General features: G+C 51.8%; 1 protein-coding gene and 1 long non-coding RNA gene across 4 annotated transcripts in view; one reads left to right on the plus strand and one right to left on the minus strand.

The window, feature by feature from the left end:
* Positions 1 to 27,908, minus strand: part of LOC306663292 — a 726,016-nt gene that overhangs the window by 231,942 nt on the left and 466,166 nt on the right. The gene's annotated exons all lie outside the window — the stretch shown is intronic.
* The window catches only part of NLRP3 (NLR family pyrin domain containing 3), a 52,366-nt gene that overhangs the window by 4,622 nt on the left and 19,836 nt on the right, over positions 1 to 27,908 (plus strand). Inside the window, exons 4-9 of one of the 2 annotated variants that reach the window (XM_079143611.1) lie at positions 806 to 932; positions 1,368 to 1,413; positions 1,963 to 4,219; positions 5,168 to 5,358; positions 26,167 to 26,227; positions 26,369 to 26,689. In XM_079143611.1, the coding sequence (XP_078999737.1) occupies positions 26,182 to 26,227; positions 26,369 to 26,689 (367 nt within the window). In that variant the 5' untranslated portion in view covers positions 806 to 932; positions 1,368 to 1,413; positions 1,963 to 4,219; positions 5,168 to 5,358; positions 26,167 to 26,181. Of the gene's footprint in view, positions 1 to 805; positions 933 to 1,367; positions 1,414 to 1,962; positions 4,220 to 5,167; positions 5,359 to 24,872; positions 24,933 to 26,166; positions 26,228 to 26,368; positions 26,690 to 27,908 lie in introns of those variants that run through there. The other variant, XM_079143612.1, reaches the window with a different exon arrangement.

Here is a 27,908-nt window from a genome sequence, read left to right on the forward strand (position 1 = left end):
TTTATGACATTTTGCAGTGCTGTTTGTGGAAGAGGTGACCTCTGGTGACAGTTATTGCTAAGACACACGTATCTTTCCACTTACCCCGTTCTTCTTTGCTCTTATCAGAAGTATTAGCAATTTGCTGTTTACCAATCAGTGTTCTCATTTGCTGGTTGTTGGATTTGCTCTGGAGTAAAGCAGTTGCAGCCTGATTTTTCTCAATCCCCAGTGAACACATTGTGAACAATTGAGTGAAATGTTGTCTATCAGAGATGCTCCCAATCTCCTTGAGCAGAGCATGTTTTGTTTGTTTCTTTTCAAATGGGTGCTCCTTCAGGTTCTAGGGTAAGAGTGGGACAAAGTAATGTGATTTCTGGAGGAAGGGGGACGTTCAGTAAAGCTCATGTTGTTTACCTACACTCTGTCACTGCTAAGTGTGGTGGATCCCTCCCGAATCCTTAGCTCCCCTCGCAGCAAGGTCCACCTTGGTCAGCATGCATTTCTAAGGTAGTTACTGTCAGGAGGACTAAGATTCGCTCTTTCTCACAGGAAGGGTTTCCTTATCACCTGTATTAGACACACACCCTATAAGAACATTAGGGGTGACCCAAGAGCATCCCTAATGGGTTGGACAGTTCAGTTCCTGTATTGGAATGCTTCTGTTTGGGGAAGTGAGTGCAGACAGAGGGGACACGTTTGGATGACAAAAGCATGGAATAAACGTTTGGAGATCACAGTCGTGGGACCATCTCACGTGTAGAGACAGAGCCTTCATGCCGTCAGTCTCTTCTGGCCGGCACCACACTTGTGTGCAATGTTCTAGAATTCTGTGGCCTTCAAGGATGTGGCTGTGAACCTCACCCAGGAGGAGTGGGCTTTGCTGGATCCTTCCCAGAAGAATCTCCACAGAGACGTGATGCAGGAAGTCCTTAGAAACCTGGCCTTTATAGGTAAGGATGTTTCATTACAAAATCAAATGTTTAGTAATTGGGAGTGTTTTTGTTTTTTATCTGAAGCAAGGGTCGAACCCAGGGGTATTGAACCCCCGATTCCCACCTGTAGCCCTTTTTTATATTTTGTTTAGACACGGTGCCTCCCTAAGTTGCTGAGGCTGGCTTTGAACTTGAGATCCTTCTTTCTCAGCCTCCCAAGGTTATTGGATTCCTAGTGGGGTCCACTGTGCCTGGCAAGATTGGAGTGTGGAAAGGGAGTACTTTGGGAAATAAATTTGACCTAATGTCATTACACTCTGCACTATGAATCCCATAATAGTTTTCCTTTTTTCTTCTGTTTAATTGTTGCTTTATAGTTGCCCACATTATAAATCCCGTAATTTATTCTGAAATTATGATGATTCATCATGATTGTTTGGGTCTACATTTTAGGAGACAAATGGGAGGATCAGAACACGAATCCCCAGAAAGATCAAAGGTAATTTGTACTCACCAGAGGAAACAGTGTCTTGAGGGAATTTAACATGTCCCATAATTTTACAAATAAGGAAGGAAAACAAGCAAGGTGAATTATAGCTATTTTACCAGAAATGTGAACTTTATTGTGAGATACATGTTTAGTGTTTTCAAAGTAATTGATTTGCTGACAGTGCTAAGAAACTGCTTTTTTGATAGCACTGATTTAGTTGTAGCTCTGCGAAGCAGTGTCACAAAGTCATCATGGCCTTTAGATGCAAACCATTTGGACATGACAGAAAAGCAGCACTTTCCCTGCCATTGGTGATAGTGTAAGTTCAATAACAACCAATGAATGTAAAAGTGTTCATAAGCCAACCATAAATTGCCTTCTAATTTCTTTTACAGAATTTGTATGGTAGGTTCTAGAAATATTTTAAAAGGTGCTCAGGTGGGAAAACATTTAATGAGATTCCAAATCTTAGTCTTCACCAGGACCTCGCCAGTAGAGCAAGTCCCTTTGAATGCAATATGTGTGGACACGTCTTCCCATATCTTTTTTCCATCATAGGCATATCATATGTCACCCTGCAGACAAGCCACATGAGATCCAGGAGTGTGGAGGGAAGCCATGTGAACTTGAACAGAGCAGAACATCTTCAATATCTCATGCAAGTGTTCAAACACAAGAGTCAGTGCACAGTGTAAATGGACCTTATGAATGTGTGACATGTGGAAAAGGGTTCAGTTGTTCCTCGTGTTTTCAGAAATATCCCGGATCTCATACTGGAGAGACAGCTCTCAGATGTCAACAACATGGCAAAGCCGTTGATGTATCCTGTCATAGTAGAGAGAGGCCCTGTGAATGTAAACAATGTGGGAAATCCTTCAGTAGTTCCTCTGACCTTCAGGTACATAAACGAACTCATACTGGAGAGAAGCCCTATATATGTAAACAATGTGGAAAAACCTTCACTACTTCATCTTACCTTCTAATACATAAATGAACTCACACTGGAGAGAAGCCCTATGAATGTAAACAATGTGGGAAAGCCTTCACTACTTCCTGTCAACTTCAAACACATAAAGGAACTCATATGGGAGAGAAATCCTATACATGTAAACAATGTGGCAAAGCCTTTGCTACATTTAGTGATTTTCACTCTCATGAATCTACTCATCGTGAAGAAAAGCCCTATGAATGTAAATATTGGGGAAATCTTCACTGGGTCTGTTCACCTTTGCACACATGGAAGAACTCACACTGGAGAGAAGCCCTGTGTTTGAGAACAATGTGGGACAGACTATACTACATCCAGTCAACTTCATTCTTGTGAATGTGCTCAGTGCTCAGCATTGGAAATCCTTCTGTGAGATTCCAAATCATAGTCTTCACCAGGACTTCCCCCTAGAATAAGTCCACGGGAAAGCAGCATGTGTGGACACGTCTTCCCATGTCTCTTGTTCCATCATAGGCACATCGTATCTCACTGCAGACAAGCCACATGAGATCCAGGAGTGTGGAGGGAAGCCATGTGAACTTAGAACAGAACATCTTCAATTTCTCATGCAGGTGTTCAAAGACAAGTGTCAGTGCACACTCTAAGTGTACCTTATGAATGTGTGACATGTGGAAAAGGGTTCAGTTGTTCCTTGTGTTTTCAAAAATATCAAGGAACTCACTGGTGACACAGCTTACAGATGTAAACAATGTGGGAAAATCGTTGCTAAATCCAGTCAGCTTCATTTACATAAATGGATGCTTCATGGAAAGAAGCCCTATCACTATGTACAGTGTGGGAAATCCTTCACTCCTTCCTCTAAGTTTCAAATACGTAACTGAACTCATACTGGAGAGAAGCCTAGGCATGTAAACGATGTGGGGAAGCCTTTCCAACAACCAGTCATCTTCATAGACGAGTGGACTCATACTGGAAAAAGGCCTGTCACTGTGAGCACTGTGGAAAGCCTTCACTTCTGCTTACCTTCACAGACGTGAACGGACTCATTCTGGAGAGAAGCCTCCACTCGCTCCTCTTACCTTCATATACACAGATGGTTTCATACTGGAGAGGAACCGTATAGACGTAAACATGTGGGAAAGCCTTGACTTCATCTAGTGATTTTCACTCACGGGAATGGACTCATACTGGAGAGACGCCCTGTGAATGTGCACAACGTGGGAGAACCTCACTAGTTCTGATTACCGTCGTCAACATGGAAGAACTCATTCTGGAGAGAAGCCCTGTGAATGTGCACAACGTGGGACGCCTTCACCAGTGCTCTGACCTTCGAGTCCACAGTGAACTCATACAGGGGAGAAGCCCTATGAATGTAACCAGTTGGAAAAGCCCTTGCTACATCCGGTCAGCTTCACTCACATGAATGGACTCTTAAAGAAGTCCTTAAAAATGTGGAAAAGCCTTCTCTACGTCTGCTCACCTTCACAGACACAGAAGAACTCACTCTGCAGAGAAGCCCTACGATTGTGAACAATGTGGGAAAGCCTTCACTGGTTCCTCTTACCTTCACGTACACGAACGATCTCACACTGCAGAGCAGCCTTGTCGGTGTGAACATCTGGATAAGCCTTCACTACTTCTGCTCACCTTCACACACATGAAGCAACTCACGCTGGAGAGAAGCCCTACAAATGCTTGCAGTGTGGGAAAACCTTCACTACTTCTAGTCATTTCCACATGAAAGAACTCATGTTGGAGAAAAGCCCACTGAATGCAAAGAAAAGTGAGAAATCATCTGATTTTCTCAGTCACCTTCCATGACATGCATGTACTCGTGGAAATGTTGTCGAGTGCTCTTATATACAGGTATGTGTGCATGTATATTCACTAAGTGTTCTGTGTTGCCCTCAAAGAATTTCACTCACCTGGGAAAACAACGCCCCTGAATGTGTGGTGATTCCTTTTCCTTCCTCTGCATGAAAGTGCTCAGAGTGGAGAGAAGGCCTGTGCATTTGAGAAATGTGGGAAAGCTTCTAATTGTCCTAGTTCCTTGGAATGACAAGGGATTCACTCAGGGAAAACTTATGCAAGTAATAAATCTTGTAAAGGCACCTGGCCTTCCAGTTCTCTGCATCCGTTACTCAACTTTCCAGTGTTGGGGCAAAGATTTCCCCTGGCCCTGTGAGCACAGGTTTCTGTCTGTAGTTGGGTGGCTCTGTTGGTTTGGTCTGAGATGCTTTAAAACATCATGGTGGAGGAGCTCCTAGGTCATGCAGCAGGGAGGAGGGTAAAGAGGGAGAGAAGTGGACCAGCATCTCAAGCTCACTATTTTCATATGGTCTGAGTACAGTGGTTAACAAGAAATTAGGTTGGTATAACTGTGATTCTTGCATACAGATTATGTAGTTTGTAATCGTAGAGTTGCTGCATTTGGTAACAGAAACTTGCAATATAATGCAGTTGTTTTCTGACTTAAAATGCTGAACTGTTAACTATCATGAAGTTTGAATTTACCCACTCATCTTTAAAATTTTCTAAAGACATATTTATATGTATGGTTACATGTGTCCTCTTCCACGCTAAAAATTGTTATGAGGGGCTGGGTTGTGCCTCAGTGTAGTGCAGTTGCCTAGCACATGTGAGGCCCAGTGTTGAATCCTGAGCAGCACAGGACAATGAAGGTATCCCGTCCATGGCCAACTGAAAGGAAGGTATAAGAAATTGCTGTGAGCGAGCATCTGGTTGCAGAATTCATGCAGTATGTATCTTTCCAACATTGTTTTAAGGCAAACCCTTTAAATTTTGATTTCCTAGGTTTTCACTGCAAATGGGAGTGTTGAGCTTTCTAATTGGTACCAGGATTGTTGTGTATGAATCTTACAAGGATGGTTTTCTGATGTTGAAACTTGGTAAAGCATGAAAATACGACGTGGGATAAAAAGAATAACCAGTTGAGAACATTTCATTGTGTGGATATAAAAGTGAAATAAAACAGCAGCCATGCGGTGAGTGGGAGTGAACGGTGAGGACGGTAGAGCAGCGCGTCTTCGTGAGGAAAATGGGGCCTCGGTGAGTAGCGACTCTGCGCGGTGGCCTGAGTTCAGAGGGGAGGAAGGCGCCTGGTCGGGCAGAAGCGCTGCACCAGGCGAGGTGCCGGCGGAGGCCTCAGCGCCCACGCCGCGTGAATCGCAGGAGAGGCGATCGCTATCCGGGTTGGCTCTGCGTCAACCGAAGTCATTTCCAGAGTCTTTCCAAAAGTCGCGTGTCGACGTTTGGAGAAGCGAGAGCCTCCTCCGTGTGTCACACCACGACGTTCGGGTCCGGCCCCGCGTCAGCCCGGCGCTCGTGCCGGCGGTGTGCTTGTGGCACACCTGAGTGTGCCGGGCCGGGCCGGCGGTGCCTTCGGCGGGCCCGGTGAGCCGCGCGCAGGGCCCGCTGCCCTGCGTGGCCCCTCTTCTCGGGGAACTCCAGCCATTCGTGGGAGGAAAGGACAGAAGGACGGGCGGCAGAGGGGGCAAGGAAGCCCAGGGCGCGCCGGGCTACCGGGCGTGTGCGGGCACCCGCAGGGCGAGTCGGACGGGCCTTCTCTGTGCGCCCTGGCCTGGCGCCCAGACCACAGCCTGACCTCCCGGCGGTGGGGCCGAGGGCGGACTGAAGAAATCCCGGTTGCGGTGCGGCGCTGCCGAGGTGGCGGCGCATAGGTCCCGCCGAGGGGAGCCGCAGGCACGGGTCCCGCCGAGAGGAGGTGCGGGCACGGGGGTCCCGCGGAGGGGAGGTGCGGCGCCGGCGTCCCGCGGAGGGGAGGTGCGGGCACGGGGGTCCCGCCGAGGGGAGGTGCGGGCGCGGGGGTCCCGCCGAGGGGAGGTGCGGGCGCGGGGGTCCCGCCGAGGGGAGGTGCGGGCGCGGGGGTCCCGCCGAGGGGAGGTGCGGGCGCGGGGGTCCCGCCGAGGGGAGGTGCGGGCGCGGGGGTCCCGCCGAGGGGAGGTGCGGCGCGGGGGTCCCGCCGAGGGGAGACGCGGCGCGGGGGTCCCGCCGAGGGGAGCCGCGGTGCAGGAGTCCTGCGGCGCCTGGGCTGGGGCCCCAGAGGTGCGCGAACCTCACGGGTTGCGGAGGCGCGTCTGTCCCGGGGACAAGCTGGCACTGCACATTTGACCTGTGAGAGCCACAGCGCGACTTTGCACAAACCACAGGGCCGGGTTTTCCTCCCAGAAGAGTCAAGTCCAGCCCCTCACGCGGCGGAGTTGAGCGGCAGGTGGACGTTCCCATCAGCCCTACTTGGCTGTCACCACCAGAGGGCCGTGCTGCCGTCGCCAACGCACCGGCCTTCCCGGAGGCCGCCGCAATGCGTTCCCTCCTCTCCTTTCCTCTCCCGGGTGTCTGGTGCACGCCCAGGCCTCCTTAACAGTTGACCGAGCACCCCAGTCCACAGTGCTCCTGGTCCGAGATGTGTTCGCCCTGCATCCCCGCTGGCCTCCGGTGGCGAGTTGGCTTTTGCACACTGAGAAAGGGCTTCCCTCCAAGAGGCAAGAGGAAGAAGGGCCTTTCCCAGCCCTCTCTTCCTCCTCCCTCTCTCTCCTCCCCGGCTCCCCCATCCCCGCCCTTCCCCCGTGCCGTCTCTCTGCTGCGCATCCCTCTGGGCTCTCCTCTCTGCAGCCTCCTCATATGTACCCCTTCTCCTTCTCCTCTTCCTTTGGTGCTGGGGCTTCACCCCAGAGGTGCTGTGCCACTGAGCAACACCCTCAGCCCTTTTGTTTTTGAGACAGGGTGTGCCTAAGTTGCGGAGCCTGGGCTGGAACTTTAGATCCTCTTGCCTGGGCCTCTTCCTTTGCTGGAATGACTGTGCGCACCACTAGGACCGCCCCTCTTCCTCTTTGTTCACTCCCCCTTCTGCGTACTGAGTAGGGATTGAGAAAGCAAACAGGCTGCAAACCTCAGCGGGGTGTGTGGGTTGCTGAGCACACAGCCTCCTCCCCCCCCATGCTCCCCCCCATGCGCATGGTTGCTGATCCTGTCATCGACCAGTCCAGAATTTGGCGTGTATCTTTCTAGATACTTCGTCTCCGTTGGGATGTTTTGGGGCGTTCTTTTTTGAGCATGGTTCTGTTCACAGCTCTGAGCCCAGCTGTGGACAAGAGGAGCCCTTTCTAGCTCTTTGGCACCTTCCTTTGTGGGTGTCTGCCTGACGTGCCAGAGGTCACAGTCCTCACTTGCACTGGACCACAGGGTGCGCTTCTTGGCCTTTAACAGGTCGGGCACTCTGTGGGTGCCACTGGTGAATCCCTTTGGCGGTTTCTTTTTTCTTTTTTGCCCTGCTAGCAATTTGACCAGGGACTTGTGCACGCTAGCAAAGTGCTTGACTGATGGTCTATTGTCATGGGGCGCAACTGAAGAACAGAGACCGATCACCACTGAGAAGTCCAAATTTGAGAGTCTTTATTAAGCCGGCCGGCTGACTGTCTCACACAGTGCCCCAAAAATGGCTATTGGGAGAACAGCCCCGACCACAGGGTTGTAGGGGTTCTTATACCAAAAATCACATCAATCATAAGTGTCTGTTGCTATGATTTGAAATTACAAACTAACATCATGAGATCATCAACAGCGGGGGAAGTGGGTCAGAATGACCCTTACCTAGGTACAAACTAAAGAATGGCTACTAACATCCACACAATCACTGTTACATGGTACATTGGTTAAGAGCAATAGGAATCAAAAGAGAGCAATTCTTTACTACATAGGCGTTGCCATTGTATATTATTAAACATGTCACACCAAGTAACTGATGATGGGCACAGAGGTGGGGTGTTCCCATGGGAGAAGCTTGTTTCCTACATAACATGGAGTCTTAGAGCAAAATGGAGTCTGTTCATTTCCCTTAGGGTCTGGCCTGTAATGTCGGGGGTCTTAAACCCCCTTGCTCTTCTCACCAGCAGCAAGGGAAGGGGACACTCCCCAACAACCGGGATAGGTAGGGCCAACTTACTGCCCGCACGCAGCCCTCCGGGCAGAGGACAATCAGACGAGTCAGGGAGACCAGTCACAGCAGGAACTCGTTATTGAGGAAGTCACACAGCTTTTATGTAGGGTGGGGGCTAGGTGGGAACCAATCAGCTTAAAGGTCAGCACGGCATGGGGGGTTCACGCAGGCGAGAGTCCCATAGGACTCTATGGCACACGAGCGGATCACGTTCACAGAACTGTTGTTAACCAATCTCTGACGGTGGTCTGATTTATCATCATTAACTATTGAAACCGCCTTTGAGCCTTGATCTTGCTCACCAGGGAGTAAGGAGTCAGCCTGAGTTAGTTAACGTGGCATTAGTCCCAACACATTCTCATGGAGCCAGATCTGTCAGCCCATCACACTACATCCCCAGCCCTTCATAAGAATTTGACTTTGAGAGAGGATCTTGCTCCGTTGCCCAGGCTGACCTGAGGTAGGATAGAAGAAATAAGAAATGGGTGGGAAGGAGACGAAGGAAGGACGAGGAAATGAGGATTCATCCAGAAGTTCTGCGTTCTTTTTCCTGGCCTTTCCCTACCAAGCCAGTCTTCTCCAGGCTGTTGCTCCCATATTCCTGGGAAATCTGGAAATCTACCTGTGCACTGTTGGTTGACCCTAATAAATAGAGTGTGCAAGGATGGATGCAATATCTTGAGGAACCTCTAACTGGAGGAACTTCGATAAAATACTGAAGACCCTGTGAGCCCCAGGATTCTGAGATCGGCCAGATCACAGACACTGGCTGAGGTCACCAGAATGGCATCATTTCTACACCACCTCACCCTGGAGACAGCCCGGATGCTCCCTGGACCTGCCTGTCCTTCCTGAGGGAACCTCATCTGTGCCTGTGTTCCCGGAGACCCACTGGTCCCGAGTCACGTGCTCCCTTCCCCGGGGTCCACGTCCCCAGCCCTCTGTAAACATTTGACTTTATTTTGAGAGAGGGTCTTGCTCCACCACTCAGGCTGACCTGAGGTAGGATAGAAGAAATAACAGATGGGTGGAAAGGAGACGAAGGGCCTTTCTTTGCCTCTTTTTTTTATTTTAAAGGTTTGCATATTTATTTTTAATTACAATTTACATTTCTTCAACAATGAAGTGCCAATGCTGTGTTCTACTTGTGAACCATGAAGTCCTTCAAAAATAAACCCCAGCATGTAGAGTGACTTCATCGGTACAGAACTGAGGCCTTCCCAGCTCTTTGTGACATGCCTGCCTCAGCCTCCAAAGCACCTGGGGAGCAATGATGGGTTTGAGGTGGTGGAGACTGAACAGGGCTTGCTCATGCGAGGCCCCTGCTCTCCCACCCAGCTGCAGTCCCAGGCCATTTTATTCCATTTTACTTTTTTCTAAGACAGGGTCTTGTTAAGTTGCCCAGGGTGGCACAGGTCTTCCAGAGTGGCTTTGAGCCCCGGGGCTCAAGCAGTCCTTCCGAGTAGCTGGACTGCAGGCCAAGGCCCTGGGCAGGCACTGGCCTGCCCCTTGGAGGATTATGACCCTTAAGGTTAAGTAGTCATAAATAAGTAAATAAATCTGCCACCACGTGTCAGGAGCCACATCACCTCCATTGGCCCAGCACAGGGGTGGGGGGCGTGGGCCTGAGGACACTGACGTCCATCCAGGGAGCCAGACACAGAGATTTGAGGTGGCTGGTGGCCCAGGGCGGGTGCACAGCACGTGGTCAGAGGGGACCAGCCCGTGGCTCATCTGCCTGCCGCCTCTGATTCTGCACTACTGCGATACCTGAGGGGTCCATTTTCTCTTTTTGGTCCTTTTGGGGTATTCAGGCTTTTCTCACGTATTTTTGTGTGGTCCTCCCACCTGGCAAATGCATTAACATGTGGATTAACTGGAGAAAAACAACAGAAAGCAGAGAGAAATCTTTCTCTTTAGAAATAGTTGTTTAGGTAAAGAAGTGAGAACTGCAACTGTGCCAAAGCTCATTCGCCCCACGAAGACCTTGCTGCCCTGAGAAGAGAGGGAGGTGGCAGAAGCACAGTGCATTTCTTAAGTGACCAATGAGCCAATCCTGTGGACGGTGACCCGGCTTCTCCTGCCAGAGCAAGGGCAGTGCCGCGTAGGGAAAAGGCAGGTGGACCTCCTGCCTGCCCAGGTGCACTTGCTCGCCAGACTGTGCTCAGTAGCACGTCCTTCTGCAGAAGCAGAGCTTGCCGTGCCCAGCTGCTTCTGAGTGTGTCTGGTTCCTGGTGACGCCCAGTGTTTCTGTCACATTAACCATGTGAGCACAGAGAGGAGGTGGCTGTCTGTGAGACAGGAAGCAGCCCACCACACGCCCTGTGCCTGGGGCACTGTGGTCCTGGACTTACCAGCTGCAGGCTGAAGAGAGTCTCCACCTACGAGCCTCCAGGCCTCACCATTTCTTAGCAGCTGAACCGACTGAGCTGTGGGTCTCTCCACATCCTGTCTCCTCCTTTTATAAAGACATCAGTCATGGGATTAAGGATCTGACTTGTTCACTATGACTTCAACTTAGCTATTTACATCTGCAATGACCCATTTCCAAGAAGGTGTTGGGGATAGGATTGGACACATGAGTCCAATTCAGAACATGTGGTAGAGACACCTGTTTATCAATGTTATGATTTATACTGGTCATGTGATTATATCAAGAGTTTGATTATATTTGAAGATGGGATCTCACTGTGTTGTCCAAGCTGGTCTCAAATTCATGATCCTCCTGACTGTCACCAAGTAGCTGGGATTATTGGTGCACACCACTGTACCTGGAGTTGTTTTGTCCTAGACATTGAGCCCAGGGGCACTCAACCACTGAGCCACATCGCCAGCCCTTTTGTATTTTATTTAGAGACAGGGTTGGCTACTTTGGTGAGGCTGGCTTTGAACTTGTGATTCTCAGGCCTGGGCCTCCTGAGCTGCTGGGATTACGGGTGTGTGCCATCTTGCTCAGCTTGTACCTGGTTGTTAAGAGTATTTTAAGATTAGTGCCAGGAGCTGGGGTTGTCCCTGGAGGTAGAATGCTTGCTTAGCATGCCCACGTTCCTGTGAGTCCCCAGCTCCACACAGGGGCACACACCTGTGACAAGAAGAGAAAGAAAAAAAAAAGAAAATAAATAACTGACGAATACTTATAAATCAATAAAGATGTTGGAGTTGTTGTCTGGGGTGGCCTTTGTGGATGTGAGTGTCATGTGGTTGTTTTGTGCTGTTGCCCTGGTAATGCAGTGAGTATAAACAAGGTCTAACACATTGGCACAACCTGGGATTAGCTGGGCTCCCTGTCCACCTGCCCCTTGGTATTCTGGGGTGTTTCTGGGTTCTGGGAGTCCACAGAAAGCAGCAGCTCTGCATGGAGGATATAAGAATGCTTTATCCTGGGCCAAATGTGAACAGCCATCCTCTGCGAATGCCAACTCATTTTCCCAGACACACCCTCCCACGAGAGAGATCACGCAGGCTGTTATAGTCCCAGAAGAACGTGTGGGGCTCCTGGCTAGGCAGACGCAGAGGTGGAGAAATCCCCATTCAGAGGCTGTTTCCCTCAAGATGGGGGGAGTCTCCTGCAGGACTCTGGTGTGTCCCATTTTCAGCCTTCAGTGGGAGAGGCCAGAGGTCCCCTGAGCTTAGCACACATTTACGCAGAGGTCACTATGCCAGGTCAGACAGACTGACAACATCGCCCAATGGCACCAAAGATAGCCTGATAGGACCTTGGCTCCCAGACGTGCTCCACGTCTCCCCAAAGCCTCGCCCTGGTCAGCAGCATCCCACCTGGCCTTTCCTTTCTGTGCCAGGGCTCATAGTGGAGGCCCCAGACATGCCTCCACGTGCAGAGGCTATGAAGTCCGTGGACTGGTGCCTACCGAAACGCACCGCCAGCAACCGCATCACGGGTGCCAAGACCAGCGTCCTTCAAGATGGACAAGGCCGAGGCAGACACCCTCACTGGCAGGTGTAATGGTCACTTGAAACTGTGGTGTCCGTGGGGGCCATTCCTGGGAGGGGCAGGTCAGCTGGTTCCATTCTCCAACTGGCCCAGGCAAGGGCGCCTGCTGCCTTCTCTCCTAGTAATTACCTTGATATTCAAGTAGATGCCCATACTTTGAATTTGTTTGAGGTGTATGTAGGTCCATTGTCTGTTTTGATGGCCCAATTTGGGGGGCAGTTTGTTTTATATTCCTAGGTGGTCAGAGTGGAATGCTCCCCGTCTGCAAGTTTACATACTTGAGACAGTTAACTGCTGCGACCAAGAACTAGGGCAAGGGGATTCCTTCAGGAGGACCTCATTGACCTGAGCCCTCGTGAGTCTCTTGTTGAAAATGGACCACAAACATTAAGGACTGCAGTATTATAAAGGAAGAGTATACAGGCTAATCCTAACACTGTAAGTAGGATTCAGTATATTAAGCAGGTTCTATTTAATGTTGATAACACAGAACTCTCCCGGGAGGAGAAGAAGACCACAGCTGATGTTCTAAAGTCCCAAGAAGCAAGCGCACCTCACATCCTTTATAGGTTAAGGTCTCTTTTGTTCTCCAGTTTTTTTTTTTTTTTTTTTTTTTTCTTATTTCTCCTTCTTGCTTGTGGGATTAGGTTTAGAAGTGAATGGGCAGAAGAAGGACCAATGAGATTCAGCCAGGTAAATCTAATAACCAATGGGCTCTGCAAATGCTTGACATTACATTCCCCCAGGGACAGTCTCCAACTTCTAGAGGCACATGGTTTTCATGGCCTCCATTGCCTCAATTTGACTGATCTCCTATTTCTACACTAACTGCCTGTCCCCAATTTGGACTTCATTTTCTGCTTTTGCTTTAGGAATTCCTTACTGCTGTAAGGATAGGAGGTGATGACTGCTCTGGCTGCTTTGAGCTGGAAGGGGGCAGTGTGGGTCAAGCAGTTTGGAGTTCCCTTTTAAAAATTGGGTCAATCAAGGGGTCCAAGGTAGAAGTTTGGTTGGGGAAGAGCAGGTTGTAAAGTCATCTGGGGGTGAGTGCTTCTATGAGAGAATAAAAAAAGACATGAGTACTGAAATGAGATTAATACAAAATAAATGTTGCAGAATCAGGAACATGTCAATGAATATCATGAAGATGACAGAAGTCAATAATCCTTCACTAGGAGGTAGAAGAGCTGAGAAATTGTTCCCATAATAAGGCCTAACAAAGTCTGGAAAGTACAAGGCCTTTGTGTGGGAACCTTGACACTGCCCAAGTTATCAGGAATGTAAATACAACATGTAAACTTTAATATTATTGATGTCCCCAGAAAATATAGCTAAGCTACTTGATGTCATTTGATTTTTGTAAAATATCCTTTTATTGGTATAATCTGTGTTTAGTAGATATCTCTATATTTCTGTTATTTAGGGCTAGATAATCATACAAGCAAACATAGATTAAGCCTACCTGTGTAGCTTAGGAAGGTCTGTAGGCTTAAATTGACTAAAAATTTCTGACTCTGGCCATTTCTCTTGATAATTATTAGGCACATTTGTCTAAGAATCTCTCTTTTGTAGCTTCCAGTCTTTACTTATTGTAGCATGCTAACACAAGTGTATTATTTAAATTGCATTTAATTATTGCTTCTTTTAGACTATGTAATGCAGTACAATACGTTAACAGTTGTTGTTTAACCATAATTGTATAAACCCTAATTTTCAAGAGTAATTGTTCTAAAGAATAAAACAGACATGATGTTAAGAGTAAATTATTGTTTCTAAGAAATCCTTGTCATTTTAACATATAGATTGAACTTTGGTTTATATCAGTACATTAGTATTTGACCTTAGGAAAAATCTTAAGTAGGTTTAACTGATTGTTTCACATACATATAACTAACTTTGTTACACACAAACATGTTGAAATTTGCCCTTTACTTACACATAGATTGTCTTAGCACTTGCTTAGACCCTCATGTTTACCACATAAGCATTTTCTTACCCAGAAACACTTTGTTGTTTATAGTACTCTAATGGAAACACAGTTAAAATTTTGGAGCCCTTTGTATATAGAATTGTACCTGTAAGGACTTAACTCTTGGTTACATAGTGTTTAGTGATAACACAAAGCAATCTTTAAACCCTTTTCATCCACCAATCTTTGAAAACACCAATAACATTTAAGTATGTTACCCCCTGGAATTTAAGGAGTTAAGAGTACTCAATGTTATTTAATAATTAGCATTTTAACTTTGCAAGTTAATCAGATGTTTCCAACAAACATATTTGAGTAATCTTATATATGTTAAGTCTAATTTACTTATTTTACTGTAAAACCAAGATATCAGACAAGAGTATTGAGCAGTATTTGCTGGCTCTTTCTTGTTGAAGAAAAGTCCTAGAATCAATTGATATTAGACATTTATAAACATTAACATTTTATTAGTTTGACCACCTACAGACTTGAGAGTTAATTTCAAAGACATTTTACTCTTATTAGTTTACCCAATTTAAATCAAACCTTTTTAAATCACATGAATTTAAAATATGTGGATCCATTTTTAAAATTTTAATTTTATTCATGTCAATTTTGTCAGATACATACATAGACAACACATTAGACAAAAACATATACATATAACACAAAAGCAAAGGTCTTGTAACATTTATCTCCATTGCAATGTAACAGATGTTAAAAAAAAAACTCTAGAGTTGAATAAAAATAGAACTGATCAGAAAATCATTAACCCGGGTATGTTGGATCAAAATTGTGAGCTCAAAAATATTGCACTTAAGAAAAACAAAATAAAACAAGAATCCTAGAAGAAAAAATGATAACCATTAATTATAACATAAAAGACTGAGGAAGAGGAAAGCAGAGAGAAGGGGTGAGATGAAGGGGTGAAATGAAGTGGTGGTAGAGAGAAAGTGATTTATTTCCTCCTTTGCTAGGGATTTGTTTTAAAGCTCGCAGAGCACATAAGTGCACTTGATCTAAATACTGAGGTGGGCCCTGCGCCTGAACAGCTGGTGAAGCATAGATTCCTTCTCCCTGTAAACAGTCAGCATTTAACTGTACTCCTGCCCTATTTTTCCTTTCAGCCTGTTTCTCACATTGATCATAGAACCCTGCTCTCCATAGGAGGCACTCACCAGACCCCAATATCATAGGACACAAATCTTTCCAGTCCTTGGGAGTGTTAAGATCCAGACTAAAATTCTCTATTAACTGAGTAGCATAAGGGGAATGAAGACCATCTTCTTGAACTGCCTTCCTAATAGTAGTAACTGTCTTTTGTTCATGAGGATACCAATGCAAAGGCCACTGTGCTGTTCTATTGAGATTTATGGGAAGTGCTTGTAAAGGAGTCCCCCAATTACAATCCCTAGTTTGACATAAATCATTAAAATGTGGCCCACAAGGGCTATTATTTGAATATGCTGGAGGAGCAGAAACAGATTCTTCAGCTACCCACGATGGTTCCTTACTGTCACTTGATGGTAATGTAACACTCTGACCACAAGATGACAATACAGGATAAAGCTGACTAGGCCGTGGCTGTGGATGATCCTCATTCTCCTTATCTCTGAATTCCTGTGGTTTTTCTAGCTCTTGTTTTTCCCTGTTTTCTACTGTTTGCCTGGTGATTGGCATTTATAATTTTGTCTTCCTTTTCACTGTTCTCACGCTCTACTTGAGCAGCCAGAATATCTTGTAAGTCTAAGTGCTTTTCCTCAGGGATCCCCCTAAGGCATGCTAAAAGAGCAGTAACAATTGGATAAAAAGTGAGATGGTAAGTTTTACCCTCCTGTATTTCTTTTCTATGGGCTAAATGTACAACCCTCTCCCATGACTTAGGATCCCATATTTTATCCAATGCCACCCATGGGGTGCAATTTATAACATTGTCCCATATATTTATAGCCTCATTTTCTGAGGCTTTTACTTGCCTACTCCTTAACAGCGCATGTAAAGCTCGCACCTGGGTAACTGTAACCGAAGGCGGTAGATTCCCCATAAGGAGGTCACTCACCCAGCAGCTCTGTGGGCTTTGTCTTCCTCTGAGGCTCCACGTTGGTTGCCAAAATGTTGTCAAATGTGGGTTGGCCTCTCGGGAAGGGAGTGAGTGTGAAGGTGCCCCTTAACTCAGACACCCAGAGCCAGGTTCTGTGATGCAGACTCAATTTATTCAGGAAGTGCAATAGTTTATATATGAAGTGAGGACCAGCCGTCTTAATGGGACAGCCAGGCCACTGCTCAGGTCACACGTGCACAATACCATCCTGCAGGGAAGAGCAGACTTCTACTGGGGACAGGAAGGCCAAGAGGCACCGGGTCATCTCAGAGTGTGCTCATGTGACGTGAAGAGAGCCCAGTGCATAGCTTGGATCCATGCCTGGCACATCCCAGGATTCTCCTCAAATAGGGACTCTGACCATACGGTGTCCTAGCAGGGGAGGCGGCAGAGACACACTAGAAGATGACAAGGACAATGGAGATAGATAACCAAGGAGCAGGGAGGGTCAGTACACAGAAAGTCACTAAGGGGAGGCTGGTGCAGGTCAGAGGTAGGGCTCAGCCTGGAAGGACCTGGGCTCCGTCCCCAGCAGTGATGACAATAATAATGAAGATAATAATGAGTAAGAGGAGGCTGGTGCAGGTCAGAGGTAGAGAGGGCTCAGCCCGGGAAGGACCTGGGCTCTGTCCCCAGCAGTGATGACAATAATAATGAAGATAATAATGAGTAAGAGGAGGCTGGTGCAGGTCAGAGGTAGGGCTCAGCCCGGGAAGGACCTGGGCTCCGTCCCCAGCAGTGATGACAATAATAATGAAGATAATAATGAGTAAGAGGAGGCTGGTGCAGGTCAGAGGTAGGGCTCAGCCTGGAAGGACCTGGGCTCCGTCCCCAGCAGTGATGACAATAATAATGAAGATAATAATGAGTAAGAGGAGGCTGGTGCAGGTCAGAGGTAGGGCTCAGCCTGGGAAGGACCTGGGCTCCGTCCCCAGCAATGATGACAATAATAATGAAGATAATAATGAGTAAGAGGAGGCTGGTGCAGGTCAGAGGTAGAGAGGGCTCAGCCTGGAAGGACCTGGGCTCTGTCCCCAGCAATGATGACAATAATAATGAAGATAATAATAAGTAAGAGGAGGCTGGTGCAGGTCAGAGGTAGAGAGGGCTCAGCCTGGAAGGACCTGGGCTCCGTCCCCAGCAATGATGACAATGATAATGATGATAATAATAAGTAAGAGGAGGCTGGTGCAGGTCAGAGGTAGAGAGGGCTCAGCCTGGAAGGACCTGGGCTCTGTCCCCAGCAGTGATGACAATAATAATGAAGATAATAATAAGTAAGAGGAGGCTGGTGCAAGTCAGAGGTAGAGAGGGCTCAGCCTGGAAGGACCTGGGCTCCGTCCCCAGCAATGATGACAATAATAATGATGATAATAATAAGTAAGAGGAGGCTGGTGCAGGTCAGAGGTAGAGAGGGCTCATCCCGGGAAGGACCTGGGCTCCGTCCCCAGCAGTGATGATAATAATAATGATGATAGTAATAACGAAGAGGCGGCTGGGGGCAGCTCAGAAAACAACATCAAAGCCCAGGTGTTGCAGAGATTCCTGCTGCCCAGACGTTGCTGAGCCTCCTCTGACCTTTCTCTCTGGGTCCTGTCCCATCACCTGGGTCATGAATGTCGAGCAGCAGATGGGCCTGGGGTCTGCTTCCTTGTCTGGCAGCCTCTAAAGGGCCGCTGCCTCCTGCTCTGTGTTTGCTGGGAGGCCTGAACCTGCTGGAGAGGAGCACGTTTCGGCCGACTTTCTTTTTGGTACTGAGCTTGGGCCCAGGGTGTTTAACCACTGAGCCACATCCCCAGCCCTTTTAATATTTTATTTAGAGACTCTTGGGCCTCACTAAGTTGCTGAGGCTGGCTTTCACCTTGGGATCCTCCTGCCGGGTGGGGGGCTCTCCACGCTGCCCTGAGGAGCGCTCCGGGCCTGCAGCCCCTCCAGCCGCGATGGCGCACAGCCCCACGTCTCCCACACGCGTGCTCATGTGCGCCCTGACGGCTGCCATTAGAGGGCGTGCGGTGGGCCCTCGGTGCAGTTCCGTCTGTCTCCCGGACTGCCAGGTGGGAGTCTTGCTTCCTGTGTTTGCTGCAGGCGCTCAGGGATCCCAGGAGAGCTGTCTCTTCCCTCCCAGGTGTACCCAAGGACGGGAGGCCTGCTGCTCCGAAGTCCTACCACCCGGGGCTGGGGTGTAGCTCAGTTGCTGGAGTGCCCGACTTGCATGCCCGAGGCCCTGGGTTCTATCTCCAGCACCACAAAAAAGAAAAAGTCCCACCACCTGCCACTGTCCTCCCCTGAGGACGGCTCCCGGTGCTTGGGGTCAGCCGTGGCCAAGCGGGCACTCCAGGTGGCTCTGCAGGCCTTTCGTCTGCCGTGTGCTCCTCTCCTTTTATTTTTCCCTCTGCATTATCTTTTGCAGTTCCCATGACGGCTTCTCTAAGGAAAGGATCGCTTTTCTCTCGAGAGACATTTCTCCCCTTTTGAAGGGCAGCTGGAGGACCAGGGCCCAGCCCGTATTCTCAGGGTGTCTGTGGGGACAGTTCAGGGGTCTATGAGCTTGGGTGGGGAGCCAAATCCTTCTTTTCTCTAAGGCAGGCAGGCAGCATACCAGCAGCGTCGGGCGGGCTTGTACGCTGCTGGCAGTAGAATGGCAGAGATCCCACACTGCACCTTCTCTGCAGGGGTGCTGAGACATGCTGGCCCCTCTCTACTTTCAAATGATGTAGCTGCTATTGGGCCTGCTGCTGGATCTCAGTGATCAGTGCACAAACATCACAAAACAGAAATACGGGGCTTTGTGCAAAGACTTCCGTCTTTAGTGAAGGGCCAGGTGCCCTGTTGATGTGGCTTATTTGCTGCCTTTGGAGACACTGTTCTTGGGAAGGGACCCACCATGTCTCAGGCCTGCTGTGGCGGGTCCGGGGGTGAAGCCCAGGGCTGGGGCACAGCTGGGCAGGCAGTGAACCCCTTTTCTTTGCCATGTTCAGGCTAACAGGAAGTCCTGGTCACGTCACACCCTGCATGCTGCAGACCTTTGGCCATGTGGCTTGACCTCTTCAGCTGAGCAACATCAGTGGGTCAGCCTAGCATGGACCCAGCGTCCCTTCACGGTGGTGACCACCCGCCTGCCTTTGTGTGCACATCCCTCTTTCACCTCCCCTGCTTGCCTAGCCCTGACTGCAGCCGTGGTGGTGAGAGGTTCTGGTGTTTGTGCAAGATCCCCCTTTTGCCACCAGAAGAGGGGGCTGGGCTGCCGATTCCCTCCCTGTTTTCTTCCTCTCCCAAGGTCTCTGGAGCCTCCCTCCTGCCCTGGCCCAGCCTCCAAGCAGCTGGGACCGTCCCCTCCAGAGGTGGTTCCACAGGATTGGAGACTCTGCTTTGCCTTGGTATTCTGGGCAGATTTCAGAGACTGAGGGCAGAGCCTTGTCTTCCCCTCTCTGAAAGGAAGTCTTTTCAGCTTTTTCCGGAACTTGGGACAGGTTGCTGAGGTTCACTGAAAACATACAGGTGATAGGGATTTTGTATTTTGTTTTGCAGGGCTGGACACGACCCAGCAGGGAGCATGCTGGGCCACTGCTGCACCGTGGGCACCCCAGGCCCCCTGAAGCAGGAGCGCCCCTGTGTCCCCTGCCCCCTGTCACCTTTTTCAGGAATGACCCAAGAGCTGGAAGGTGGTGTGTATATTCTCCATTCTTTTTCTCTATGCTTTTATAAAGATCTTTGTATTAAGACTATCTGTGATTTAAAGATATTTATTAGCCATCTGCACTGTACATAGGTGCTGATGAGTGCCAGGATTTCTCTTCCACATCTCTTCTTGCTCTCTCTGGGAGGTGTGGGGAGAGAAAGGAAGAGAATATGAACCAGGACTGGGAACGTATAAAAGTCACCACCTTTATTTTTTTTATTTTGTGAAAAAAACCACAAAATTTATCATGTTAACCATTTTACAAGTACAGTTCAGGAGTATTAAGCACATTTACCCATTGTGCAATCTCTAGGACTCCTTCCATATTGCAAACTGAAACTGTACCCGCTGACCAATTTCCTGTTTCCCTGCCCGGCACCCTCCACTCTCGCTCTCTGTGTTTGGACCTGAGCGTCCCCCTGGGCTCCTGGGCTGAGGCTCCTCCCAGCCTGGCAGCAGCCCTCAGGGTGGGCCTTGGGAAGCCACTGGACGGTAGCTCCCTCAGTGCACCGAGAGCTCACGGGAGGCGGGGACTGAGGCAGGTTGAGCCTGCTGGAGGGGTAGGAACTGGGGCAGCCGTGGAGCCTGCATCTGTCCGGTCCCTTCCTGCTGTCTGCCTCTGGCCACCCTGAGGCTAGCCGCCCTCTCCGCCTTGTGCTCCCACCACAGCTGTCTTCCTCTGGAGGCCCAGAAGCCAGGGAGGCTGTGACCTGCACTGAGCCCTCTGAACCCATGAGGCAAAACCAGGCTTTGCCCGACTGTTGGTTTCAGCGGTCGACCCGCGATGCAGAGCCGACCAAGACGCTCTCTGAAGAGGGATCCTGTCTGGTTCTTCTGAGGCCTTTTCCACTCGGCCAGTGCCTCACGGTTGTCTATGCCACGGTGCTGACTATTTGACTCAGAAGTCTACGACCCCAAGTCTCGAGCAACGAGCGGGATACCACCCTCCACCCTGAGGCTGGTGGGTCAGAACGCAGGTGCCCTGTGGGTGCACGCTTCCTGAGGCTCACACGCAGGTGCACGTGAGGCACAGGGTGCTTGGGGTTCATTTGGACGCGGGTCCAGTCCAAAGGTATCTCGTTCTTCATAGGCAGACATTCCCAAGCCAGAAGACAGCTCCCCTCTGAAATGCTTCTGGTTCCAAGAATTTCACAGGGTGGAAATTCGCTGTGTCCATGAGTTTGTATCCAGGGGGTGTCCTGGTTCCAGTGGGGGACAAGGTGCGTGGCCAGTGGAGGAAGCAGACAGAGGCCAGAGGGACCAACACCTGGCTTGTAGGGGCCTCGCTCGCCGGCAGTGTGATCCTGGTGGCAGTGAGAGCAGGTGGGTCACTGGCACAGGGTGGTGGAGCTTATGGAACGAGGGGCTGCATCCAAGCCAGGGCCTGGTTCACCCAGCTCCACTGGAAGGACCTGGTCCAGTTGTGGAACCAGGGCCCCCACAGAGCTCCCAGACCACACTCAGGGTCTGGTCTGCTCATGGCTGCTGGGAGCCATGGCAGGGAGCCCTCCTGAGTTGAAGGGGACTCTCCCAGAGTTGGTGGACAGGGGACCTTTTTCACTGTATTTTTTAAAGATTGATTTTCTGTGGCTCTCAGGTTGGGCCCGGGGTGTTCCAGCACGAGCCACATCCCAGCCCTCTTTGTTTACCTTAGACAGGATCTCACTCAGTGGCCTGCCTCGGCCTCCCCCATTGCAGGGAGTATTGGCGCGCACCAACCTGGCCCGAGGTGACAGGGAGAAGCGGGACTGGGGTCCTCGCCCGAGTTCCTGGCTCAGCTCCCCGGGGCAGAGTCAGAGTGCCCGTGTGCCAAGCTTTCTCAGTGGCCTGGGGGACACGGTCCTTGGGACAGGCCTCTGGCTCTTACAGGAAACTGGTGGCAGACGTTGGCTCTCGTGTGGTGGAGGGAGACCTCCTGCCCCCGGCTGGTGCCACTTCCTGGGCCCTGGTAGTCTGTGCCCTGGCATGGATCAGTGGGCATGGGAGGAAGGTGCACAGGTGTCGGAAGAGGAGTGCAGAGTAGAGCGCTGCCCAAGGGCGGGTGCGCTCTGGGGGCTGGCGGAGTCGGGAGGACCAATGGGTAGCCCCGCCCTGTGTCGGGGCCCGTCATGCCCACCTGGTACCCGTGCTGGGCAAGTCTTCCTCTCCTTCCTTCCTTCCTTCCTTCCTTCCTTCCTTCCTTCCTTCCTCCCTCCCCCCCCCCCCTCCCCCCCTCCTCCCCCCCCCTCCCCCCTCCCTCCCCCCCCTCCTTCCTTCCTTCCCTCCCTCCCTCCTCCCTCCCTCCACTCCCTTCCTTCCTTCTCCTTCTTTGCCTTTTTCTTTTTTGGTACCAGGGATTGGACCCAGCAGCACATCACCACTGAGCCCTACCCCAGCCGTTTTTGTTTTGAGATAGGGTCCTACTAAGTCACTTATTTGCTCACTAATTTGCTGAGGCTGGCCTTGAACTTGCCATTCTCCTGCCTCAGCCTCCTGCAGAAGCTTTATTTCCATCAACTTCCCTCTTGCCTGACGGAACAACATCGCACCATTGCCGGCGACCAGAGCTGGGCAGAGCTATGGGCCGCAGAGTTCTCTGCAAGGGCAGACGGGCCATTCTCTTCTCTGTCCCCGCGTGTGGCTGCTGAGCCCTTATATGCCACAAGTGCAGCTGCAGTTACTAATCAGTGCGATTGGACTCTTGTGGCCCCGTGGAGAGTGGCCTCTGTGCTGGGAGGGGCGGGGCTGGGCAAATGGAAACGGCCGCCCTTCCCACAGCCTTGGAGGGCTGCTCCCCCAGGCTGCCCTGTGCCATCCACATGCGTGGAAGGGACGCTGCCTCCGCCCCAGCTGGAGTGCGGCCTCACTGCCCCAGGTCCTCCAGGCCGGGGCTGCAGGGCTGACCTGGGACTTGGTGCAGGGTGGGCTGGCCGCCTGGCTGGACAGCAATGACAGCTGACCTCCGGTGGGCAGGGTCCCTGTCCTCTCTGCCTTCCCTCCTGTGCTGGGACCCACAGCAGCGGCTCCCCGGGCCCTCGGGAGGCTGCATTCCGGCCTCCTCCCTCGCTGGCTGTCCACCTGCAGCTCGCAGGGCTATTGGCTTCTCACTGCAAATCTCGTTTTCTTGGGGTGCCTGCAGTTGGTCAGTCTGAAATCACCCGTGGTCAGCTAGGTTTGGAGCCTGTGCCTGCCTCTAGCTGGCCCCACTGAAGGGGCCCTGGGTGTCGGGGACGCAGCTGGTCTTCTTCCTGGTGCACAGTGGCTGTTCTCGGGGACGAGTCACAGAGCACCCCGGGACCTGCTTTGTGACCGACTTCGCTCGCGTTGGTTGCTATCTCCACGCCTGCTCTGCATGTTTTCAGGATGCATCATCACGTGCAGTGACGGGTTTCCCCTGGCCAGTTTCCACTGTGATGGCAGAAACTCTGGAGCTACACTGACCACACACCCTGCACCTTCGTTTGGCTCTGGACTCTGTCGCAGGAAGGGCTGGGTGGCGACCGCCGGGAGCGGGCAGCTGAGTGGGTGGGGAACTCTGGCGAGGGCTGCCAGTGCGCCTGCTTCTCGGAGCTTCCCTTGCTGAGTGACTCAATTCTTTAAATAACTGCCCCCAGTTCTCCCATTGCACCAATTCTTCTTCAAAAGATTTCTCATTAAATCCTGCAGTTCCGTGCAATTCTTAGAATGGCTTCAAAAAAATAAAATACAAGTGATTCTACAAGTGCCGATGCGAGGGGTGCTGGAATACAGGGTTGCCGTGGGGAGCAGGGGGCGGTCTCTGCCGCAGCAGCCACGAGGCTGGGCGGCAGCGTCCACACCCACCAGGCTGCCGTCCAGAGTGCCTGCGACTGGGCGATTTGCATAGATTCTTGGGTGTTTCCACTCCTGGGATCCATGGAGCAATGCTGTGACCCCCAGGGAGTGAGGGGGTGCTGGTGAGGGGCGTCGTTTCCTGGTCCCCAGGATGCTGAGTCTGTGGTGCGTCTGCTCTCACGGGGTGTGGGGGCCTCCACGTTGGCTTCCGGGTGGCCCTTCACCTTCTCGCCTTTCTCAATGCTTAGGCTGCCCCTCGCCTGTGTCGCCTTGGTGATTATTCCAGTCGCTTGGCTCCCTGGGGTTGATGTGCACCTCGCTGAAGACAGTACTGAGCACTTTGCAAGACCTGTTGGCCATGTTTGCATCCTCTCTGGAGTGATGTGCACCGGGTTCACCCAGGGGTTGAATACTAAGCTACATCCCCAGCACTTCTTAAAATTTTGAGACGGGGTCTCACTAAGTTGCCCAGGCTGGCTTCAAACTTGCAATCCTCGTGCCTCAGCCTCCCCAATAGCTGGGATCATAGGCATGCACCATCACACCCTGCAAATATTTTTATTGCATATGAAAGTATATCTAAAAGTATTCTCTGGTTTAGCTGAGCAGTGAGTGGAAAGTCAGCGGGGGGAAGAACACAGCCTGGGGTCTGTTCTGGGGTCTGAAACCAGCCACCCTGAGTGCCCTCTTTGCCAGCTTTGCCCTCCTGGGAGTCTCTCTTCCCTGTGCTCAGCGGAGGTCCTGGCACCTGCAGGGTGCTGAGTGGGAGGAAACTGCTCCCACAGCCCTGGGCCCTCGCTGCTTCTCGCGGAGCCTGGCAGAGGGTGCACCTTGCTGCAGCCCAGGCTGGCTGGGAGCACTGCAGATTCAGCTGGGAAATCCCGCCGTGAGGAGCCCTTAGTCCCTGCCTCTGCTGTGATGCAAGCTCTTTGCTCCATGCCCAGACCACATCCTTCCTGCCCTGCTGGGCTGTGACCACTATAAGTTCATCTCATTTCCTCCCTGCTTGTTCCCAAGGCTGTCTCTGGGTGAGTCCAGCTCTGGAGCAGGGTGCTGGGGAGCACTCGGGAGGAAGGGTCGGCGAGGCAGAAGGGGCGGGATCTGCCTGGGTTAGTGGATTAGGACTGTCTTCTGTGTCTCAGCCGGCCCTTGCCCGTGTCTGTGTGTGCGAGTACCGTGTCCTGTGTGGGGGAGGGTGGGGGCACAGCCTCAGGTCACCCTGTGATCTGGCAGGTGCGGCCAGCATCCCCTCCGGGCAGTTGATGGGTAGATGCTCGAGAGGACACGCACCTGTCAGAAAGCAAGCGGCAATCAAAGTAAAGACCAGGTGGTGCGCCAGGCTGGGGCTTAGGGGACACCGAGGACTGGCCCATCCTGAGGAGGAGGAGGAGGACTACCTAGCTGGGAGCTGCTGGAGAGCCCCGAGGAGGCATGAAGGATGGACTCCGAGGTCCCGGAGGCGGGAGGAGGGGGAGCAGAGACTGCCGAGCTCGGGGCCCTCCAGGGTCAGGCTGCTGTCCCTTTCCCTGCCCCTGCCTGCCTGGGTCATTCCACATGGCTTGGGAGCTTGCTCTTGCCAAGTTCGGCAAGGCGGAGGACTCGGGAGGGAACACTGCTAACAGAGCCAGCCTGGCCATGGGTCCACACCCTGGGAGGTTGGCACACTGACAGATGCAGCTGGCGATCCGCCTGCGTGCAGCCTGAGGTCCCCAGGGGAGGCAGCTGCATCTGGGACGAGGCCAGGGTGCTGCTCTGGCTTCCGCCTGCGTCTGAGTGCCTGACTGCAGCTCCTCGGCACGTGCTGGAGGCATGTCCCACACACGCACTGGTCTAAACCTGGCTCTGTTTCCTCCTGCCTGAACTGCCAAGCGGTGCCGAGCCTCAGTCTCTGCGCCCTGCAACGGCTGTGGACGGGCGCACAGCTCCCGGGCCCCATGGAGGTCCGAGGAGGAGTGGAACCAGTGCCCTGGCCAGCGCCCCGGAGCCCCATGTAGACGAGGGTCATCACAGTCACTCTGAGCTGGCAGCTCAGTTCCCTCGTGTTTCCACTCCTGTGGGCCGTGGGCTGAGCGGCCCTGGAGGGGGGCGGCCTTTGGAGTGGCCTGGGCTGCTCCTCCGTCCCCCAGCCCAGCGCTGTCCTGAGGACCACGGCTCAGGCCTAGCCTGCCTCTTCCTCGGGTCAGGGTAGGGGAGAAGCCCAGCCTCCCCAAGAAGGAAGTGACCCTTCTCACTTCCTCAAGCTGAGAAGTGGCGACTGTGCCCAGGGGCCAGGGTTCTCTCAGGCAGGGCGTCCGGGGCACCACGATGGGCTCCTGCTAACGGGCATCGTGTTCCACCCCACAGGGCGGCCGGCCTTCCATGGCTCAGGACGGGCTTGGGATCAGGCCAGCAGCAGAGCCTGCCGGTAAGCACGGCCCACTTTCCAGAGTTGGCTGTGGTGTCCCGAGCCCAGCCACTTCCATGCCATCGAGTGTCCTGAGCTGTACGTGCCTTGGTGCCCAGCGTCCCTGAGCCTCTGACGACGGTTCTCCCTCACCGTTCTCAGCCGTGGCCGTTCCCTGCCTGCCACCCTGCGCAGCAGTCCTGAGGATGGCGAGTGTGCGCTGCCGGCTGGCGGGCTACCTGGAGGACCTGGAGGACGCGGATCTGAAGAAGTTCAAGATGCACCTGGAGGACTTCCCTCTGCAGAAGGGCTGCGCCCGGCTCCCGAGGGGCCACACGGAGCGGGCGGACCCCGTGGACCTGGCCACGCTCATGATCGACTTCAACGGGGAGGAGCGGGCCTGGGCCATGGCCCTGTGGATCTTCGCCGCCATCAACAGGAGGGACCTCTATGAGAAGGCGAGGCGGGAGCAGCCCGAGCCGGGTGAGTGGGAGGTGCTCCCACCCCTGGCGGGGCGGCCAGCCAGGCTGTGCGGCCAGCCAGGCTGTTTGCCTTCCTCACCGCGGGTGCAGTCCAGTGGTGAGGACGCGCGCTGTTGAGCAGCGGGCTTTCAGAGTGGTCACTCGCCAAGTGGACGCTGCTGGCCCCCGGGCCCTCCCCACGCCCCCTCCCCTGGGAGCAGCACCGATCCTGCTCCCGAGCCTCGCTGCTCTTCCTCATGGTGGGCTCGCCTGGGGGTCTTCCTGCGACTGGCTGATTTCACTCTGCATCTGTCCTGCCGCCTCCCACGTGGCAGCCCAGACCAGAGCTTCCTTCTTGACATTTTTTTTTGGCACCAGGAGTTGAACCCAGGGGCATTTAACCACTGAGCCACACCCCCAGCCCTTTCTTAAAGAAATGTTTTATTTTGAGACAGGGTCTCACTAAGTTGTTGCGGCCTTGCTGAGGCTGCCTTTGGACTCTCGATCCTCTTGCTTCGGTCTCCAGAGCCTCTGGCTTTATAGGCGTGTACCACTGCACCTGGCTTAAATTTTTTTTATTAAAGATACTTTTTTTTTAAGTACTGGGGCGCTTTACCACTGAGCCGCATTCCCAGCCCTGTTGATTATTATTTCTTGTTTTGAGACAGGGTCTCACTAAGTTTCTGAGGCTGGTCTTGAACTTGTGATGCTCCTGCCTCAGTCTCCTGAGCTACTGGGGTCACAGGGTGGCCACTGCACCTGCACAGCTTCTCTCTTCTTGGGGACTGCAGGGCCTTCCTCGTGCAGACCATGCTCCACATGCACACTCGGCTGTCTGTGGACACCCATCCGGCTCGCTCCTGAGTCACTGGTCCTGTGAGCTCCAGTGCAAGGCCCTCTTCCAGACCTGCTCCTTTGGGTGTATGCCTGCAGGTGACTTAGGGTGCCTGTGGCCACCTGCTTGTTTCTGGAGAGCCCACACAGCTTTTTATGGCAGCTGCAGTTTTATATTTCCACCAATGGGGACAAGAGTCCCGATTTCTCCATATCCATTATTTTTCCATTTTTAAACCGGTTATCATCTGAATAAGCCTGAGTTGATACCTCATTGTACTTTCTGTTTTTGCTTTTCCCTGTTGCTGGGGATCAAACCCCGGGCATTTGCATGTGCTGGACATGTGCCACCCACTGTGCAGCCTGGCCCTACCTTAGTTGTCTGCCCTCCCTGAGGGTGTGGATGC

The sequence above is a fragment of the Sciurus vulgaris genome (genome assembly GCF_902686455.1).
Source record: "Sciurus vulgaris genome assembly, chromosome: 6".
Taxonomy (NCBI): Eukaryota; Metazoa; Chordata; class Mammalia; order Rodentia; family Sciuridae; genus Sciurus; species Sciurus vulgaris.